Source organism: Pseudonaja textilis, chromosome 2 (genome assembly GCF_049901715.1).
Source record: "Pseudonaja textilis isolate UNSWEBS1 chromosome 2, rPseTex1.2, whole genome shotgun sequence".
NCBI lineage: Eukaryota > Metazoa > Chordata > Lepidosauria > Squamata > Elapidae > Pseudonaja > Pseudonaja textilis.
Genome location: NC_141991.1, coordinates 144783719 through 144804352, shown reverse-complemented (window position 1 = coordinate 144804352; position 20634 = coordinate 144783719). Strand labels below are relative to the sequence as shown.

The 20634-nt window shown below is 39.5% G+C and overlaps 1 protein-coding gene across 1 annotated transcript; it reads right to left on the bottom strand.

Annotated features, from left to right (window-relative positions):
• Nucleotides 1-1810: 1810 nt before the first annotated feature.
• On the bottom strand, nt 1811-20634 carry LOC113443415 (myoD family inhibitor domain-containing protein-like). The gene is made up of 4 exons (XM_087923096.1): nt 20472-20634; nt 16508-16607; nt 10048-10287; nt 1811-3532 (listed from the first exon to the last, which is right to left on the bottom strand). Exons 2-4 carry the CDS (start codon nt 16596-16598, stop codon nt 3264-3266), a joined length of 600 nt encoding a protein of 199 aa, XP_087779222.1. The 5' UTR covers nt 16599-16607; nt 20472-20634; the 3' UTR covers nt 1811-3263.

Genomic DNA, 20634 nt, shown 5'->3' with positions numbered 1-20634 from the left:
TATATAAGGTTAGTTCCCCATTTCCTTTATTCCAGCCACTTGGTCTGGTCAAGAATGAAGAGAACTGGGATCACATAGCAAGGACTAAAAGAACTATGATATTTGTGTTCTACATATTTTGGATGCTATACATGCAGTTCTGCAGTAGGAGGCAGTAGCATGCTACATCCCAGGCCTGAAGTTGACACAAATGATATTGCCAACCAATAGGAGAAATATTGGACCAATAAACCATTCATGGACCTGTTTGACAAGAGACATAAATCAAGAAAATTCAAATTGGGCAATGTCATCTTTAGTTAAAAGATTCATTTTCATAGCACAGGACATTCTCTTGAATTTTCTGTGCTAATTTGGACAGTAAATATAGTTCAGATGTGTTTGTAAGCTATTTCCCACTATCGATCAATGGAATAATAGTATAAGACATAACATAAATTACCCCCTGAAATTAGTATCTTTTTAAATGTACAACTAAAGAACAAAAAAACATCTGCTACTAAGAATACAGGAAACTCTGTCAGATCAAATCAAACCATCAACCATTATAAGTATTCCTAAAAATATCTGTGTATCTGTGTGTGTATTTGTCTGTGTTGCAGGAAGGGAACTATTGGATGTAGCAAGAGGAAGAAAATAGGAAACGTTTCTGCAGCTCCACTTGCATATTCCTACCCATGGAAAACCTTGGTTCCACTGACCATCTTTCTCCCTACATGGAGAAAGCCAGTCTAAACCTGGGATAATTTGTATGCAAAGAATGTGCTCAGTCCGATCATTCGGCAAAGTGAACAAATGCTGGCATGTATGAAGGAGAAATGAGAAAGAGAGCAGTGGCAGTTTACCCAGCCATGCCCCCAGCCCCCGAGTTGTTGTCGTCTGTTGGGAGTGCCTACTAAATTAGCCTGCCCTGCAAGTTTGAATAATGTAGAATAAAAGAACATGATTTTTTTTCTTTCCATCAAGTAATTTACATTCTCCCACAAAATTGTACCCTTCCTGTTATAGCTTTTCTTCAAGCAAAGTAACAAAATCTATTAATTTGTGTGGTTCTCGACAGTACATAACATAGTTAGCTCAACTATAAGCTGATTAAAAATCAGCCACTTTAAGATTCCATTAAGACTGTTTTCTGTTGGCTTAAGTACCACAAAGCCAAGGAACTAAGTTAAGACTAAGGTCTTAACAAAACATCCAAATCTTGTACCATAATTGGTTGCCAGATTGCTCAAAAATAGGTATCCTAGCAGAATAAATATAATTTCAATGCAGTCTTCCCCAACCAATATATTATGATTGGCTGGCAATATATTGAGACACATAGTCTCTCTTGACTTGTTTGATACTTGTCTGCATTTCATGTCTCCCCCCCCCTCCCCACCATTCAATCATGTCCAATTCTCTAAGATGCCTGTACAAGTCCCTGCAATTTTCTTGGCAAGGTTTTTCAAAAGTGGTTTGCCAATGCCTCCTTCCTAGGGCTGAGAAAAAAGTGATGGGCCCAAGATCACCCTTCCTTTGTGCTTAAGGTGGGACTAGAACTCATGGTCTCCTGGGTTCTAGCTTGATGCCACACCTAACTAGCTCTATTCCTGTCATAATATTATGTAAACACAATCCTGAGAACTATTGTTAGTAGGAGCTACCAAAGTACAGGGTAGCAAGAATCCATCTGTGACTTCTTGCATTTCTTTTAAATTCCACAATATGGTATCATAACATGACAATATGGTCCTTTATTAATGGGACAATTATGAGCTAGGCAAAAGATTCAGACATTCATTCATGAAATATGAATTTAAGGCATAAGAGATAGAATATTAAATAGAATTAGAAAGCAAGTAAAAAGATTCTAGCCAAAAACAATTTATAAGCATCACCCAAAGCTTCTGAATCAAACCATTATTATAGTTTGGTAGCAAGAAAGAACTAGAAATTCATTCTTAAAAACCTGATCTTGTTCAGGTCAAAATATTGTGCTACCTGCTTCAATACAATAAATTTCACCATCACCCTTCACAATTGCAGGATCTACTACTCAAAGTTAAACATCTGATCCAGAAAATTCCAGGGAGAAAATACAGTCATAAAACATAGAAAAACTACTTGTTATGTTCCATCAGTCTTCAAATCAGTTGTCTAAGGGAAGTAGTTTTTTTTATCCTGAAGCTATCTAATTATAAAATCAATTTATTTGCATAAAGATGAGCATATATAAGAAATCTCCACAGGTATGATCATAGGAAATTAACAGCAAGCCAGAGGTTTGCCATGGAAAGAAGAGAAAACGAAAAGCAAAATCTAAAAAGCAAAAGTTGGATTCTCTCATTTCATTTTATTCCTTTAATTTAATTTATTTTACAGTCATTCTGTTTAAAATAGTAATATATTCTCTGGCACATAAAAAAAAATGTGGAGCTATGGCAACTAGAGTGTGTCTAACTAAGTCAGCCTTCCCAAGTGTCAGGTTCTCTAGTTGATCCTGGAAGCTGTACTTCAACATATCAGGCAGTGAATTGCAGAATACATGTTTGAAACAAAGGCACACGCCATTCCATCATATTAGAGGAATTTCCTCGGGTCTGAGACCCCTGCAGGACTTAATAGCAGCAAAATCTTCCAGTTTCAGTCCATCCAATAAAAATATTGCAAAGTCAATGGAGCTAATCTTTAATCACATTTTTTAAAAGAGGGTGAAGATCAGGGACAAATCCTATCAGTTGCTTCATCTTATAGGTACATCAATGCAACCATCATGGAAGAGACATCACCAATAGCTCTATCCACAATTATCAAATGAAGAGAAACTAGATTTGCTAATATTTCAGGATTCAAGAAGAATTTTAACATGTCCACAGCATAAATGTATATTTTTGACGATGACCCAAGTATAGCAGAATGAAACTGTTTTAAATGTGCTTCATTTGTCTGAACGATAACATCCATCCATTATGTCTGAAGGCAATCGGGGGTATTTCACAGTTAAAATACCATTTTTGTGTTACAAAGATCCAGACAACCACTAGATGGCAATTGGTCAGAGGTATCTATATCTCTTTGCTGCCACCTAGTGTACGATGTTGTAGAATGATGTTTTCAAAAAACAGGGAGATACTTTCATTGGCATCACAATATATGAGGCCATAACAAATGAAGTTCAAAGCATCCACTTTTTCACTCTGAAGCTAGGGAAGGAATTCTTGGAGGGGCAAATGGGCACCTTTCTGGCTTGCCACTGCATACATTGGATGGACATGTGGCAACTAAGCTGGGAAACAGATGGAACAGCATTCCAGGCAGATCTCAAGACAGTCCGAGGAACCACAGCAATCTTGCAGCATCCCGCAGCCCAAACCACAGGGGCAATTCCCACCACCTGCCTCTCCACAGCAGCCTTCAGATAGTGGCTCCCCTCCTTCCCCGCTGCAACAAGCCTCTAGGCAGCCCCTACAGGCCCCACATTCCAGGAGGAGGGAGCAGACGGTCATGAACTCACAAAAGAGGCAGGCCAGGGCACAGAGAGTACAAGAATCTGGAGGAAAAGCAGAGGAAAAAAAAAAGATTAGGAGTACAAGGGAACTCTAAGGTTACTGATCAATTACCCACAGATTTCCACACTGCTATTATTACCCCTCCCTTCTGTTGTTCCTCCTAAAAAACAACAACCCAGAAGTCAGAAATCTTTTCTAGTCTATCAGCATATGATACCAGAGGTGGTATTCAGCAGGTTCTGACCAGTTTTGGAGAACTGGTAGCAGAAATTTTGAGTAGTTTGGAGAACTGGCAAATACCACCTTTGACTGGAGACTTTACAGTATCCTTCCTCTGCCACACCCACAAAGCCACACCCACAGAACCGGTAGTAAAAAAAAATTGAATCCCACCACTGTATGATATGCACAAACTGTTCTTCTGCTGGACCACTTCAAAGATGAGACATTACATAAATTAGTGCAAATGAAAATCTGTATGTTTGCACATCGGAAAATAAGGTTCTCCTTTATCCTCTTGTAGGTTGACGATGCAATGGTATATCTATATAGATTCAGTTGGCCATTTATGTGTCATATAACTTTATACAGAACAACGTTCAAAACAAGTGATGAATTTTATCTTGTCCTTTACTGTAAATAGTCCAAGCTGTAAGAGAAATACAGCATTTTAAAATGAAATCATTGTTCCTTTGACTCTGCTATCAAATTCTAAAATGTCTGTGAACTACATCATGAATACTTGGTAAGGTTTTAAAAAACTTGGCTGTGCACTCAAGCTTAGGGCTCTGAATGTACCAATGATCCTGTTCCAAGGCTTTATTGTTAACTTGTTAATTATCTTGACTGCTGTAATTAATTTATTTATTATTCAATTTCTATAGCCACCCATCTCAATCAATTATTCTGGGCAGCTTACAATTCAAAAAATAGAACAATAAAAACATTATAAAAAATACATAATAAAAAACTAAATAGAAATATTTATCCAAAGTAAATATGCATAGCAGCTGAGATATTTGGACAGATAACAATAAATCTCGGAAATGGGGGCCTTAGCACATTCAGCATCCCAGGTATGGAACACAGCCATTTTTTTAGAGCTTTTACAAAAGGCCCAGAGGATGGGGCCATTCTAATCTCCAAGGGGAGGATATTTTGCAGAGCAGGGGCTCTTCAGGAACTACTGCAGAAAAGACCTATCTTCTGGACCAGGGGTGTCAAACTCAAGGCCCGCAGGTGGGATCCAGCCCGCAGGGTGTTTAAATCCGGCCCATAGGGCTGGCCTGGAACTATCAAAGGACTGGCCTGCGATACCTCTGGCAGCTAAAAGGGGCCACATGTGGGCCCACAGTGCCTCATTTTCACCCTCCATGCAGCACTCGGCTGGCCGAAAACGAGCTGAAAAGCAGGCTGAAACAGGCTGAAAAACCAGTAAAAAATGAGCCAAAAAACAGGGCAAAAATGGGCAAAATGGGCCTAAAACAGGCCAAAAACAGACAAAAAAACCAGGCCCAAAACAGCCCAAAAAATGTGCCAAAAATGGGCCACGTTTTCAGCCTGCATACTATGCAGGAGACCATGGAGGGCGAAAATGAGGTGCAGGAGGCCTGCATGCGACCCCATTTTGGCTAGTAGGGTGCTACAGGAGGCATCCATCCTGCCCCCCGCCCCCGTGCAGAGGAGAGCCACAATGCGATCTGGCCCTCGAAGAAATCCAGAAATCCAGTTTGACACCCCTGTTCTAGATCCCGGCAGCCAACACTCTTTGGCTGACAGGATCTACAGCATGTCCAGTCTGCTAGATCGAGTCGGAGAGGTAGAGATTCTTGGAAAAAGACAATTGCCTCACGTAACCCAGTCCCAAGCCATATAGGGTTTTAAAAGTGACATCCAGCACCTTGAATTGCATCCAGAAACATATCAGTAACCAATGCAGCTCATGCAGGAGTAGTGTTACATATGCCATATATCCGGCACAATTTACTATCAGCACAGTCGCATACTATACCAGTTGAATTTTCTGAATGCTCTCTAGGGGCAGCTCTATGTAGAGCATGTTGTAATGGTCTAAATGAGAGGTTACAAGAGCATGAGTTATTGCGAGCAGAGCCTGCAGATCCAAGAATGGGTGCAAGCAACTAATGCACTTCCTGAATGTGTGCAAAGGCTTTCTTAACTACAGCTGCCACTTGGTCTTCGAGTAGGAGTTGTGAGTCTAGGAATATTCCCAGATTGAGCACTGGGTCTGTATAGAATAGTGCAACCCCATCCAGAACTAAAGATGAAAGAACCTTGTCTTTAGAGGGTATTAGCCAGGGATGGGATTCAATTTTTTTAACAACCGGTTCTATGGGTGTGGCTTGGTTGTTGGGCATGGGTTGGTGGTCATGTGACTGGCTAGGCATGTCTAACTCAACATCACTCACATCGAGGCACGCATCTCCTCGCCTGGCCTCTCGTGACCGTGGGGATGCTGCAATAGTCGTGAGTGTGAAAAATGGTTATAAGTCACTTTTTTCAGTGCCATTGTAACTTTGAATGGTCACTCCACATAAGCAAAGTACCAGCAAAGGAGGGGAAAAAAAACTCCAGAGAAGTTCCAGAGACAGGAAGTCTAGTCCTGCCAAGAATGTAATAAGGGTTAACGGAGAGGCAGTTTCTGTAAGCAACACCAGAATGTTTCCTTCCTGCCTTCCTTACAGGATTAGGCCAGTAATTTCTTCTAACAACTGGTTCTCCGAACTGCTTAGAATGTTAACAACCGGTTCTAGCGAATAGGTGCGAACCTGTAGAATCCCACCCCTGGAATTAGCTAATTAATTTCCTGATCAAAATTCTGATTTTCTGCATATCCAAACAGATCATAAAGCTAAATGCATCTCATAATTTCATTCACATTTTCTAATGAACAAAGATATTTTCCTTTGATTTACAAGGATAGGCTAATTGCCCATATAATTATGAATTTCATATAAAGTCCAGGTTAATTTTACCATGCTTGCTATTTGGCTCAAGAGCCTCCATATACAAACAAGCATGTTTTGCAATAAGATTAATATGATCTTGTTGCTGAACTCTTTGAAATGTTTATGTCTTTGCCATCTAGCAAAATAGGTTAGGATAGAACTTAGAATGAAACTTGACAGAGAAACATGTTTTATTACATTTTCTGTAGAGAAACTGATTAGAAGAAAGGTTAAAAAGACCCCAAGGGTAAACCTATTTGGATTTTCGTTCCCAAAGTAAATTATAAAAGATAAACTGTAATGCCAGGCATAGAAGCGGTCTAGAGAACTGTGTTCTCCATATGGTGAATCATGGTTCTCAGCATCCCATAGAACAGCAATCTAGACAGGGATATCTTTAGGATTCCTTTCTCTCTCCACTGATTTTGAAAAAGTTGGCCTTTGATTGAAACTTTGCAAACAAAGAATTATTTCATATTTCTGACCTTCCTGGCCAGATTTCTCTATTATGGCACTCTCCAGATTGGAATTTACCAATGCTCAAGAATACCAATGCTCAAGAATAATCAGGTTGGCCAGGGAATTCTGGGAATTGAAAACCATACCTCTAGGCCACTCTAAAGAAAAGGATAATGGAATAGGCCAGGACAAACTACTTTTCATTACCTGGAGCCCTAAACTAAAGGCTGCAAAGTGTGAGGTTAGGAATCTATCTATCATCTATCTATCTATCTATCTATCTATCTATCTATCTATCTATCTATCTATCTATCTATCTATCTATCTATCTATCAGTTTTGATAGCCCTCTCAGCACATACAACTCTGGACATGTTACGACTAAACGTGCAAAATAAATCAAAATTATAAAGAGCACAATAATGATAAGTCAATAATAATAGATCAAACCTCCACCAAGTTGGAAGCTAATAAAACTTAGCCTAGTTGAAAATCCAGTGAAATAAAACTGTTTATTAAAAACTGTGGGGGATGAAGTTTATCAATTTCTAAACACAAGGCCTTCCAAAGGATGAGGTCCACTAGAGAAGCCATATCATCTTGTCCAATATGTCCATGTGCCCTCACTTCAGGGAGAAGGGATTCCTAACAGGTCTTCCTGAGATGTTCTTACTGGATGAGCAAAATCGATTCTGCCTTTATGTTGAGTTTTATGGGTTGCCTATATGTGTAAGTCGTGATATGCCTATAATAGGGCTCACACCAGAGTTTTGAAGTTTCCCATCTTAAAAATGTTTCAGAATTGGGCCTCAGCTATACATCCCTGCTCAAAAAGTACAACAGAATTAGTATCAATCTGGCCACCATACACAGTATTATTTCCTTATACAGTATTCCAAGATACGACAATATTCTGAGAATATTCGGAACAAGGATACATAGAACTCTTGAAATAATGTCAGACTCTGCTAATCTGCCATAATGATCCCCGAAGAGAAGCAGTTAGTAGGAAGCTTCCGTGGTAATCGGGTTAATCGATGATAGCATAATTCAGGTACTTCTGATGCAAGTTCCACAGACTCACCACTCTGGTAGCAGAACTCCAGGGCTGATCCTTCAAGCTTGCAGCAGCAACAACAGGTGGAAGGGTCAGAAAAAAGCCCCAGGAGCCTTGAGTGACAGGCAGGCAGGGCAGAGCAGAAAAAATAAGGCACAAAAAAGAAGAGGCAGGATATAAGAAAAATAGCAAAAAGAGGCTAAGAGGATGGCAGCACACACCTCTGAAGAAAGGAATATGACAGAGAAGAAAACAGAGGTCACATTTTCACAGCAGGAGGGTGAATTTGGCAACATCCTTATACCTTATAAATCAATTCACACGAAGCTTTCTTGGCAAAAATCAACATCTGCAGATACTTGCTTTGTATGCTAAGTTGAAGCTAGCAGTGACTGAACTGGCTGGTACCTCGGATATCATGAAACCTAAACTCCATTCTTGGGCCGGTTTTGTTAGGACCAGCAGTGCTGGGCTATAACAATCCAGACAATCATGACAATGGACCAAAGAATTAGCACATTCAGCGTCTCTCCCTAAACTTCCGCAGCACAAATTTGATAGTTTTCTCTGTGTGTGCGTGTGTGTATATGTAATAAAAATGAATGAAAAAAAGGAGGCCCATTTTAAAAATACAAGAGGAGGGTGGAATCAAGGTTCTGATTTGACAGTCTGCACATCTCATCTTTTTAATGAGCCCCTGTGAGAGAGCTACCCCACATTATAGCTAAGGGATGTGTTCTGAATTCTCCTTTTTAGTTTATGCCTGTTTCTATTTTTGCATCTCCGGCCAAAAGCCATTAGGAATGTCTGGTCTTTGGCACTTAAATTCATTAAGCATCAAGGGGAATATAGGTAAGAGCCACTCTACATTTTCAGAGCAGTCACGTGACACAACCCAGTTGGAAGGGTACCATTTAAGAAGTCCACAAGTGGAACAACTGCACCCTTAAATGCTCCCTGTGCTGATGGTACACAGTATTCCTCAACCCTTCTCATTGTCAGCTGAGTAATGATTTAAGAGCTTTTTCCCTAGCTTCAATAAAAAAAGTCAGCTTTGCTAATCATTCCGGAGATTTAGACTGCAAAAATCCCACAATCACAGAAAACAGCAAAAGAGATGCAAAGGACCCTATCTCTTGCTGCAAATAAAGCTGTGGGCAGAATGGAAGCAAACTTCCTTGTTAAGCTTTCCTTTTCCTGCCTTATTAGTCATTCCTGATACCGGCCTTAGGATTTTTCCCAACAATTATAAAATGCACACTTCAGATTTTAAACAGTGTATCCGCCAATGGAGAATGCTGATACGGCAAGGCTGCTCCAAAATGTTTCCCACCACACACCAAGACAAGATGGAGCCTCCCACGCCACTCCTTCATGACTAATTGCCAGGCAGAAGTACAACAGGACGAGGCCTGCAAGCTCAAATAACATGTAGCCCCCATGAGTGGTTGCCATGGAGAGATCGAGCTGCTGTTGAATCTGATTTAAAGATCTCACTGGGGTTTAAATGCCTTCACCTGCACTTGAGCTTTCAGAGAGTGCAAAGTTAGTTCAGGAAGCCCGTATTGGTCTACCTGTTCTTTGCCTTCTGAGGCAGGTGCCTCAGTCTGCCTAACAGTAGAGCCATCCTCTGTGATATGGAGAGGTCTATTAGGAGAGGTCTCTTTATAAAGCCATCCAAACCTATCTGTATGGAAGAAGACACGTTTAAATATTTCTTTCGGATGGAGTGTGTGTGACTGGGTGATTGGTACCTTGCCCTCTTTTATACAAATGTGATGTATAAAACAGACGTTAAAAAGGCCAGTACTTCAGTTAACTGCCATTTTGTCATTCTCAGAGTATCCACTTGCCCTTGGAAAAGTTATCAGGGGCCAAATGGGAAACTCCTGTCCACCAGTGGTTTTGTCCTGCTCTCTCATTATTTTCATATGGGATAGACTTCCCATTTTTGTTTGTAAGCCTTGACCCAGAACCCAAATGTTACTCCTTGGTGGCTGTTTCTTCTTCATTAACCATCAGTGGCCATTCTTCAGCAGCCTCCCTACCAGACCCTCCCTCCATGAACTCACCATCTCCAGCCACCTCCTGAATCTGAGAAGCTGTTGACTTGCAGCTCTTCTTACTGCTGGTGGTGCAGATGGAGGAAGTGGAGCTGATGCGCTGCTTCTTTGAGGCCTGGGGCTGCTTCTGCTTCACAGAAGCCTGAGGGGGAACCCCACAGCCATTGCCACAGGAGGCAAGGCGGAGAGGAACCTTCCCCTGTTGGGAAGACAAGCAGGACGTACTGGTGGTAATTGAAGGAGAAAGCTCTGCAACAAAATTGAAAAGAGAGGTAGAAGTGCAGGGCTGGCATCTGATCTATTTGTTATTTAGCTCATGGCAGAATAGCAGCTCAAACAACCATTTCCTTTCTGTGGTTAAGAATAGCTTTCTTGAGAAGTGGGGTAAAATATATATATATATATATACTACTTCCTTCCAAGCCTTGGTTCCAATCTCTACTTCGACCACTCTGATCAAAGAGATCATTCATATTTTTTAAACAAAAGTGAATTCTTTTCATTAATTAATGTCACCTGCTAATAATTACAACTCCCATAAGTTTAAATCGGCATTTTGGGGAGTTGTGGGTTCAATACATCACTTGTTGGGAAAGTATTTTATATTTGTCTGTAAAATCTATTAGCCGTCTATCCTACCTCTGAGGTAACTCTGGGAGGCTCACAATATTCGTTCACTAGTGATGAGTAGTTGAGCCACTGCTCCTAGAATCCATTCAGAAGTTGGTAATAAAATAGAAGAGAGAAATCCTCAAACACACAGGGACTAGTCATTTCAACCATGCTTAATTTAAACTTATATTAAACTGACTTTTACAGGGGAATGCTCAGCACATCACAGAAAGGCCAAGTGGATCCTCTTGTCCCAAAACAAGTTTGCCCATTGATGCTTTATACAGGCATTCATAGAACAGCAATATAAATAGTGGCTGGAGAAGACAACTTGGAAACGTTGCTGCAAATCCAAAGTAGAAACCTTTGTACCTAAGTTGGATCAATATGTATAGATCAACATAAATAATTGACTATCACAGTGGATTACAGACCATTACAATAGCCCAATATAACCAAGAAGTCTATTTTGGGTTCTGCTTATTAGCTGACATTATTGATGTATTCCTTTTTTTTTTCCTCTTGTCCATACCTTCTCACTAGCTTTGTAAAGGGAAGAGTTACTGGAGTTTAACTCCTTAAATAAATAAATCTGGTTTTCAGGGAAATATATATTCTCTACTGCTTCTTAACGATCTGATCACCGAAAGCACAAATAGCCACCTCTCTCCTTCTATACAGATGTATGAGTGTGACTTTATTTGAGGAGAGGCAGAGTTCAATAATATCTATGGTGCAGTCTTATATTTACACTTAGCAAGAAGTAAATCCCCTTGAATTAAACGGATCCTAGTTCCAAAAAGACTATGTACAGAATTATATTACATGATATACTGTACCATGTTTCAAAGCTCTGGAAGATACATAATTTAGGAGAGGAAGGACCATTTAGGAGTGTGGGAAAGGAAACATTTACCATGTATGTTAGATCATGTAATTAAGTCTCAAAATTAGGTGGCTTTTTATTGTAATATACCACAAGCAATCATAAAAAGTGCTCTGGAATTGCACTACAGTTTGGTAATTTACATTAGGGACACAACTTTGAAATTTGCAGTGAAAGGGAGGGGAAAAAGGGAAGGGAAGGAAAGGAAAGGAAAGGAAAGGAAAGGAAAGGAAAGGAAAGGAAAGGAAAGGAAAGGAAAGGAACGGAACTCTGGGCAGTTGATTTGTTTCCTCTTACTGCTTATTTGGGTACTTTTCAATTAAAAATAATATGAAATAAAGAAACATATGGAAAGATACCAAGGCAACCTGGCAGAGGACCTCCCATGAAGACGACCAGCAGAGCTAGGGAACTGAAATTGACTAGCCTTTGGGCCACCATCCAGTGACTGAAACGGACCAATACAAGGAAGCTAGCAATAAACACAAATTCACTGCTCTTCTTCTCCAGATGAAAAGATGGAGTTCAGCTCTCCTTTCTCCCTTGATGAAAATGGAGTGGTATTAAAAACAGAGAAAAAGAGAGATGACAGTTATGATAGCAACTCAGGAAATGAAATACAAATGGCTGGGCTAAAGAATGAAAGAAATAGCTGAGAGGTTAGGTAATTCCCAGAAGGGAATCAGTATGCACAGTATTCCTCTGAACACACCACCTGAATTCATAGTCAAGGCAATGGTTGGCAAAGCATTATGAATTTTATGCACTTTGACAATGTGGTAAGATAAGATCAATTTAAGAGAGAAAATGCTAAATGTCTGAAGCTGTCTCACATATGGGCTGGGAATGGAAGTGAAATGAATGTGATGAAAACAAGGAGAGGTTGAGGCAGATAACTTGCTGCATCATGCACAAAAGGAGAAAGTATATGCATTTTCTCCAAATCAATATCATGAGGGCTTATGCCTCATGCAACCCATAGAAGCATTTGGATCATATAACCTTGAAGAAGGAATGCAAGGATGGCTACATAAATATTAGCTCAGCTTTGGAAAAGAAGGAGTGAGAAAGAAATTCAAAACTGCCCTGCCTTGATTCACTTTGTATAACAGGAGAAAGAGTGAAGCTATGTCAGATTGTCAAGAAGCTGTTATTATACCTTGCAGCAAGAAGGTAGAGTTCTAATAGTCCTTGTGAAATATGTTTCCTGGCCTAGTACATTTCAAGGGACTGACTCAACCTCTACTATGGTGCAGTGTGGTGTGGTGTGGTGTCGGGGGTTTCAGTTCAATGTGAAGGATGTGTGTTTGTGTTTATTTTCATGGTCATGATGTGCAGTGAAGATGGTGTTTGATTTCATTGTACGAGGTGCAATGACAATAAAGTAAAGTAAAGTAAACTAAACTAAACTATCATATGCACAAGGCTGAGATAGATCTCAAACTGTTGCTAGCCCTTAGTAGGACTACTATGTTCTTCTAGCATAATTTAATCAGAGAATGCAAATCTCTTGGTCTTTTATTTCTACAGAAACTAAGGGCCTCTGAAATATTTTTTTTTTAAATGATGGAGGGAATGAGTTCTGTTAATTGCAGCTAAGCCAGGCCAAAGCAACACTGATGCTTAGTATGCAATTGATAATATTTCTGAAAGATCAGAAGAGAGGAGTGACCACTGGAATGGCACTGTGACAGGACAAATGTTTAAGGCAGTGCACCAATAAAGGAGAAACATTTGGAGGGTTGAAATGAGCGGTCCTTGGTGCTCTCTGAGCTTGGTTGTTTTCTTGCAGACATTTCATTACCCAAAATAGGCAACATCATCAGTGCTAGTAAGGAGTGGGGTTTGTTCTCTGAGAGCAAACTCTGAGAGCAAACCTCACTCATTACAAGCACCGAGTTTACTTATTAATTTGGGTAATAAAACATCTTACAAGAAAACACCCAAACTCAAGAGAGCATCAATGACACACACACACACACACACACACACACACACACACACACACCATTAAATCAGTGTTTCTTGATCTTGGGGACTTTTAACATGTGTGGACTTCAACTTCCAGAATTGCTCAGCCAACTTTACTCCCCACAAACCTGTATTTCTCCATTTTAGCAGAGATGTGCTTCATGTCTCCAAGAACAGAAGCTTGAGGAAGAAGACTCATAAATTCTGAAAACAACATGAGGTTCCAGAACCTCTAATAATGGGGTGAAAAGCTGACATTTGCTTGTCAATTTTGAGCTCCTCCATATCACCCTGTTGTTTTTTTAAAGTGAATTTTATTTGCATTACCTTCAGATGGGCTGTGATAATGAAAATAAACTAAAAGAAAAAGATGACACAATGTCCCTCAGGCCTACCGTTTCTGATTTTGCAAATGAGCTTTGGAAGTCCTTGTTTGTCCAGTCCTACATGTCCCTGCCCTGAGGCCCAGCATAGACCGTATCTTTATGCAGCAGCGCTTTCTTTTCCAAGTGAGCGATATCAGGCATCAAGCCTGCCAGGAAGTCATGTCATCTGAAGCAAAGCCAACTGATGCCAGCCATGTGCAAATCTTTTATGTGAGGGACAGACCAGCTTGGCTTATGGGGGGCAGTACATCAAGATGTAAAATTGGATGGTTTGCTTTGATATTCAGTGAGAGAAACATATATGATTTTCCACTTCAGAGAGGGATGTTCATCATTGCTTTGATATCCCAGACAATCCAACCATTCTACTATCTAATGTGAAAAGTACAATTCATCCTGAAGCAATTCTATGCAAGGGCATTGCATTACTCCTAGACTGGATTGGCACACTTCTATTCCCAAATTATTCTCCCTCATTGGCAGTTGAGCTATTTTTTTCTCAACTACAATGCAGGAGACTTTCTGAAGCCGCTTTTCATCTGGAAATGCTAGACCCTGTGTGGGCTGGGGAAAGCTCCTTTGGTAATGGAATGCTTGTCTCACTCCTCCTCCTGGTTCCTGAGTTTCAACTGCCCTACCTGGGCCTCAAAGGGGAATCCTATCTCAACAGCATTGCATCTCCTCAGTAGCCCTGGGTAAGCAAGCAGATGTGAAATTGACAAAATTCTATACTGTATTTTGTCCCCTTTTAGATGCTACTGATCTATAAACCAGTGATTTTAGCTTCTTGTTCTTTTGCGAGACAGGGAAGTATAACACATGTTCATGTGGGAGTTCCTTTATTCATACTCTCTAGCTAACTTGGGAATATTTTTCTGGCGTATACCATTTATTTAGGAAAATTTGGCCTATCAAAAGTATTGCCTAAACACCAGAATTATTATTTGTAATGACTAAAGCAAATCATCACATACATGTCATAATGAAAGCTGCATTAACAAACATAATAAATTAAAAATGAAAAGTCATTTAAGAGACATTTAGCAAACATTTTAATTCATCTTAATTATGACTGCAGGGATCTTTATAGATACTAATGTTCTAGTAAAAAATTCATCAAGTGACAAATAATTACTTTAAATCTCCAAATCACTTATCATAAATTAGGCTCAATGGATTCTGTAATCTCTAAGAAATGTATGGTTAAAAAGGGCTATATAATATGGGCACAATATTCTTCACAGCAGATTAATAGCAGATCTTACCTCCTTCTAATTGTGCTTCTGACCTCCCCATTTTTAATTGGGCCATGTTATTTGGCTGTGTGTAGCATTTTATTTATGTTTTTCTTTGTACAATTTTTATTTTTTATGATTGTAAACTGCCCAGAGTTACCCTGAGATATGATGGGCAGCCAATATATATTTAAAATAAATAATAAATAAATAATCTTAGTGGACCAATGTAGATGCCAGTCTGATTCCAACTCATGTATTCTGTACAGCAATAAAACTGTTTCTTGAAAAACCAGTTCATTTTAGAACACCCATGTTCACTGGGGATTATGGGAGCTGTAAACCAATGGAGCAGGACTAGCATTGCTACCTTTAATCCATGAGTATATCTCTCAATAACTGCCAACTTGATCTATTGGGATCTTCTGATAACATAGTTCTGTATATGTCTTATAGATCAGTTAAAGCACACAGGCACTAGATAGCAGCACCTATCCAGCCTTAGCCAATGTCAAATAAAGCTAAGCAGAGTCAGATCTGGTTACTATTTGAATGGGACACCAATCCTGGAATTGTTAGTTAAGCTGAAAAAACCCCAGCCTGGAAGAGGTAGAAGCCAACCATTTCCATATTATGAATTCAACTGAAGAGAGTCTTTATTTTTTTATATGTATGTGTATTTTATCAATATGAAAAACATCTGATACAGCAACATGTAACATAAAACTCTGGGGTATTATTTATAAAGGCAATATCTGACATAAAAGTCCAAATAACAGAAGAAACAAGTAAAATCTTATATTTTTTTAAAAAAAGAACACTAGCATGGTTGCCAAAATGTCAGAGAAATACAGGTTTACTTAGTGCCAAAAGGACTGTGGTGCCAGGCAAGCCTTTTGGGAAGGATGCTTTGTGTGATACCTCATTCATAGCATCACAAAACTATCTGCCCAGCTATGCCAACTGAAAAGCTCCACTTACAGTGAGTCCCTCCTCCCACCCCCTTTTTTTTGTGCCTTCAAGTCAGTCTTGACTCCAGACAACTGCCTGGACAAATCCCTGCAGTTTGCTTGCCGAGATTTTAGAAGTGGCTTGCCATTGCCTGCTTCCCAGGGCTGAGAAAGAGTGTCTGGCCCAGGGTCACCCAGCTGGTTTTGTGCCTAAGAAAAGTGGGACTGCACACTCCTCCTTTTTGTATCCTGATGCCCTAACTCACTCCAATAAACTGGCCCCAACATTTTAGCAATAATATTTTTCTATGAGGGAATTTTAAATATTTGCCCGTGGAGAAAAAAAGAAAAATATAGTTCTTGGGCAATCCAGACAATTTTTGTGCAACCGAGGAGGCTGTTATTGCTTAGTGTTGCCAGATCACTCACCTGAATCAGGAGTGACTTGAATGGCATCCATTGTGTCCTTTATGGGATCTGTATGTGTTCCATCAATCCTGTCCAATACAAGGGAGTTCATGGCTGACAACTGGGAAATAAAAATGTGGAGCAAAAGAGAAGAATGTATCGAAGAGGAATAGTAACAAGGATATATAAATAAAAGTAGAATATAATATAATAGCATTAGTAGAAACTTGTTATTCGAGCTTTTATTTGTTATTCTGTAAACATTTGTTCTCTGTAACACATACATGCTATATTATGCCTCTGTAAAAGTATCTCCTGTATTCTTCCTGTATTAAGGCATATAAAACATATGGTCCTGCTATCTGAATCCATCATAAATCTTACCCTTGTTTCATCCAAAGACTGGCACTATCTCAAAAGACAGCTCACACACCTTTGATCTGTGTTGTTAGTTCTGTGTAGCAACAGGGGGCCAAGTGGCTAATTCGGCTAATTAGGAGAACAAAGGAATTGGGAAAGCATCTACCTTTTGCAGGAAGGAGGTAACAGATAACAGATAATCAGAGTTGGAAGGGACCATGTAGGTCATCTAGTCCAAAACATACACACACACCAAGCAAGGAGACCCTGCACCATTTCTGACAAATGGCAGTCCAATCTCTTGAAAATCTCAAGTGATGACGCTTCCACAACTTCTGAGGGCAAGCTGTTCCATTGGATGATTGCTGTCACTGTCAGAAAGCTTATCCTTATTTCCAGTTTAAATCTATCCTTGTTCAGTTTCCATCCGTTATTCCTTGTCTGGCCTACAGGCACTTTAGAAAATAGCTTGACCCCTTCCTCTTTGTGGCAGCCCCTCAAATATTGGAAGACTTCTATCATGTCTCCCCTGGTCCTTCTCTTCACTAGACTAGCCATGCCCAGTTCCTGTAACTGTTCTTCATATATTTTAGTCTTCAGTCCCTAATCATCCTGGTGCTCTTCTCTACTTTTTCTAGAGTCTCAACATCTTTTTTATAATGTGGTGACCAAAACGGGATGCAGTACTCTAGGTGTGGTCTTACTAAGGCTTTATAGAGTGGTATTAGTACCTCACTTGATCTCAATTCTATCCCTCTGTTAATGCAATTTAGGATTGCATGAGTATCATCTGCAAATTTGGTAAATTCCCCTTCTAGTCCCTCATCTATGTCATTAATGAAGTTATTGAAGAGTACGGGGCCTAAGACAGAACCTTGTGGCACCCCACTGCTTACTTCCCTCCATGTAGACTTAGACCTATTAAGAACTACTTGTTGAGTACTGTTTGTCAGCCAGTTGTAAGTCCATCTAGTGGTGGTGCTATCTATTCCACTTTTTTCTAGCTTACTGAGAAATAGGTTGTGGTCTACTTTGTCGAATGCCTTACTGAAATCTAAATATATTATGTCCACAATATTTTGCTGGTCTAATTCAGTCACTATGTTGTAGAATAAAATAAGATTGGGTTGGCATGATCTGTTTTTAACAAACCTGTGCTGACTGCTAGTTATTACTTTACTTGTTTCTAGATATTGGCAGATTTGTTTTTTTTATTATCTTTTCCAGGATCTTCCCGGGTATTGAATTGGGAAGAATTGGGAACTAAGCTGATGTCTATAAAAGCAAGTCATACTTTCCTCAAGGTGTGGCTACTCCTTACATGCTTCGTATCTGCATGTTCTGGATATAGTTCACCTAGTATTTTGTTTTGCCCATAAATAAAATCTGCTTCTTTTTGCAAGCCTCATCTGAGTCTCACTATCTTTGGCATCTCAGTGGCTCGGGGAAACTTCTGGGACCTTACATTTTTGCATTACATTTAAGTTTGAACCATCCTGGGAATGGATCACGAAGTAAAAAGAATCTGCTTGTCAGCCAAGGGGATATCAGTTGTTCCTGAAAGAAGTGAGAGGCAGAAGAAACAAAGGTGGTCTTTTTTCTGGCCAAAATTCCAAATCTGACCTGAGATCAGAAAAGAAGATGGTGTATTTATATTACCATTGAGTGGTAATTTAGACTGTAACCTACAAAGGAGTTCTCTCCTGGATTCAAATATATGACCTATTTCGCCATCAAAATGGACTGTTAACATTTGAAGTTTTGTGCAACTGGACCTGGGGTAAATTAAAGGATCAAGGATCCCCAATGTGAAGCTGCTGCTGGGTTGCTGCTGTTTCCTGAGTTTTCATCACACTCCTAACCAGCCCTGTCAGTTCAAAGCCTTTGGCGGGAGGGGGAAACAGGAAACAACAGGTCCATTAACCTCCTACCCCGCTGGGCCTAAAATAACAGGAGGAGGCAAAACAGCAGGAACAAAAGCATCGAGAGGGCTGGACCCCTGGATTTGGGGCAGAGAGAACCACTTAGTTTTAGCAGGCTGGAGCAGAGGATGGCAGGAAGAAGCCTACCATTTGTACTGCCATCACTTTTTCTTTCTCAAGTGGCGGGTCTGGGTCTTAAAAATAGATGTTTGTGACAGGCAGAAATTCAGTGCCAGCATTTTCTACAATATTACGGAGATAGGAAAAGCATCTGTGCTAAATGTTTGCTTATTGTTTTCATTTTAAAATCCGGTGAATTTAGAGGGAAACAGGCAGAATAAAGTTAAGTATCTCTTATCTAGAAAAGCCCATCATGCTTGGTTCTCCCCCAAACTCTTGTTTCTTAAATGTGTTTATTTTTTATTGTTAATTTTATTATATTTCCAGATGATGCAGAGTTAATATTTCCACTGTTACCTTTAAAAGCTTTGCTTTTTAAAGACCAACTTTAAAATAGCTTGTCTTCAGGTAGTGAAAGAGCCACTCACTTTTCGAATTATATTAAAAGGCAACCGAATTACACTAAAAGGAAAATTAAGTGTAAAATAACTGTTGTTTGCTGAATGTTTAGGTCCCAATTATCCATTTAATGTCTTCCATACCTTGACATATTTAGCATTACAGGAAACAAAGAATTACTGTTTCACTCAAAGACTAGTATACAGTGGCCTAACCCTGTTGATAAATTTCAATACTAAATGAAACATAACATTACAAACATAATGATTAAAAGATTGCAGCTCTTAATTCATAAGTAAAATTATTGCAGCATTACTAAGCTAGATAAAATGCAGTCTGTAAACTATAATGATGTAAAACAGTTAATTAAGAAAAAAATAAAAGTTGTTACACTATCTAAGGCATCTCAGAAATTCAACATCAATGTAATTCTAAGTAATATAATCATTAATTCTAATCATTATATTCTAACGCATATAATGAAAAGAAATGTATAGTCCTCCTCTTTTGCTTTTAGTCTAGCTTATTCATATTATTCAGTTTTTGTTCACTATGACATTAGTCACTGTAGAATTAGGGGAGGGATCGAATCTACCAAGTTGGCGAAGGCTGAGATAACATTTACCAATTAGCCAATGCCGCCCTCTAAGTCTGCAACTTTGTGGATTCTCATTGATTATATTTAGGTAGTCTTGGAGCCATTTAGACTAAAACACAAAGTAAATCTCAAAGTAAATTTAGGAAGATACATGCAACAATAAAAGCAAATGAGCAAAAAAAAAACACAGAAGTGCTCCTCATTTATCAAAGACTGAGTCTAAAGTTTCAGCCTTTCTTCTAGTCTATTGCTGCATATCACACATCCTTTGTATTTTTTTTCCTGTTGCACTAAGAATCTTTTAAAGGGGAAATTGTATATTAGGATCCACTTCTCAGCAAGGGTGAAATAGAAATGCATAATTGTGTGCTACTACAACAGGCAAACTTTCCAACTTATATCAAAAGGTAAAAAAGCCGGAACGCTTCTTTTTTAAACAGCTGCTGGATGAACATTGCATATAAAGGGCAGGGTGCAGTTATTTAAAAAGATGGGCAACAGGCATTGCATATGTGTGTTTATATACGCATACACACATACACTTCCACCTCCCATAAGTCTCTGTCCTAGTGAGATCCCAACGTACCTGTTAAGACAAGCAATTCACAGCTGCCGGTTCTCTTCCAAGATGCTTTGACCAGGCTCTCTGATTTACACGCTGTGCACCTTTGCTGTTTGGGATACACTCGGCTCAATCTGCTTCGTCCATCAGGGTCTGGCTGATGCTCCAACTTCTCTGCCGTCATCAC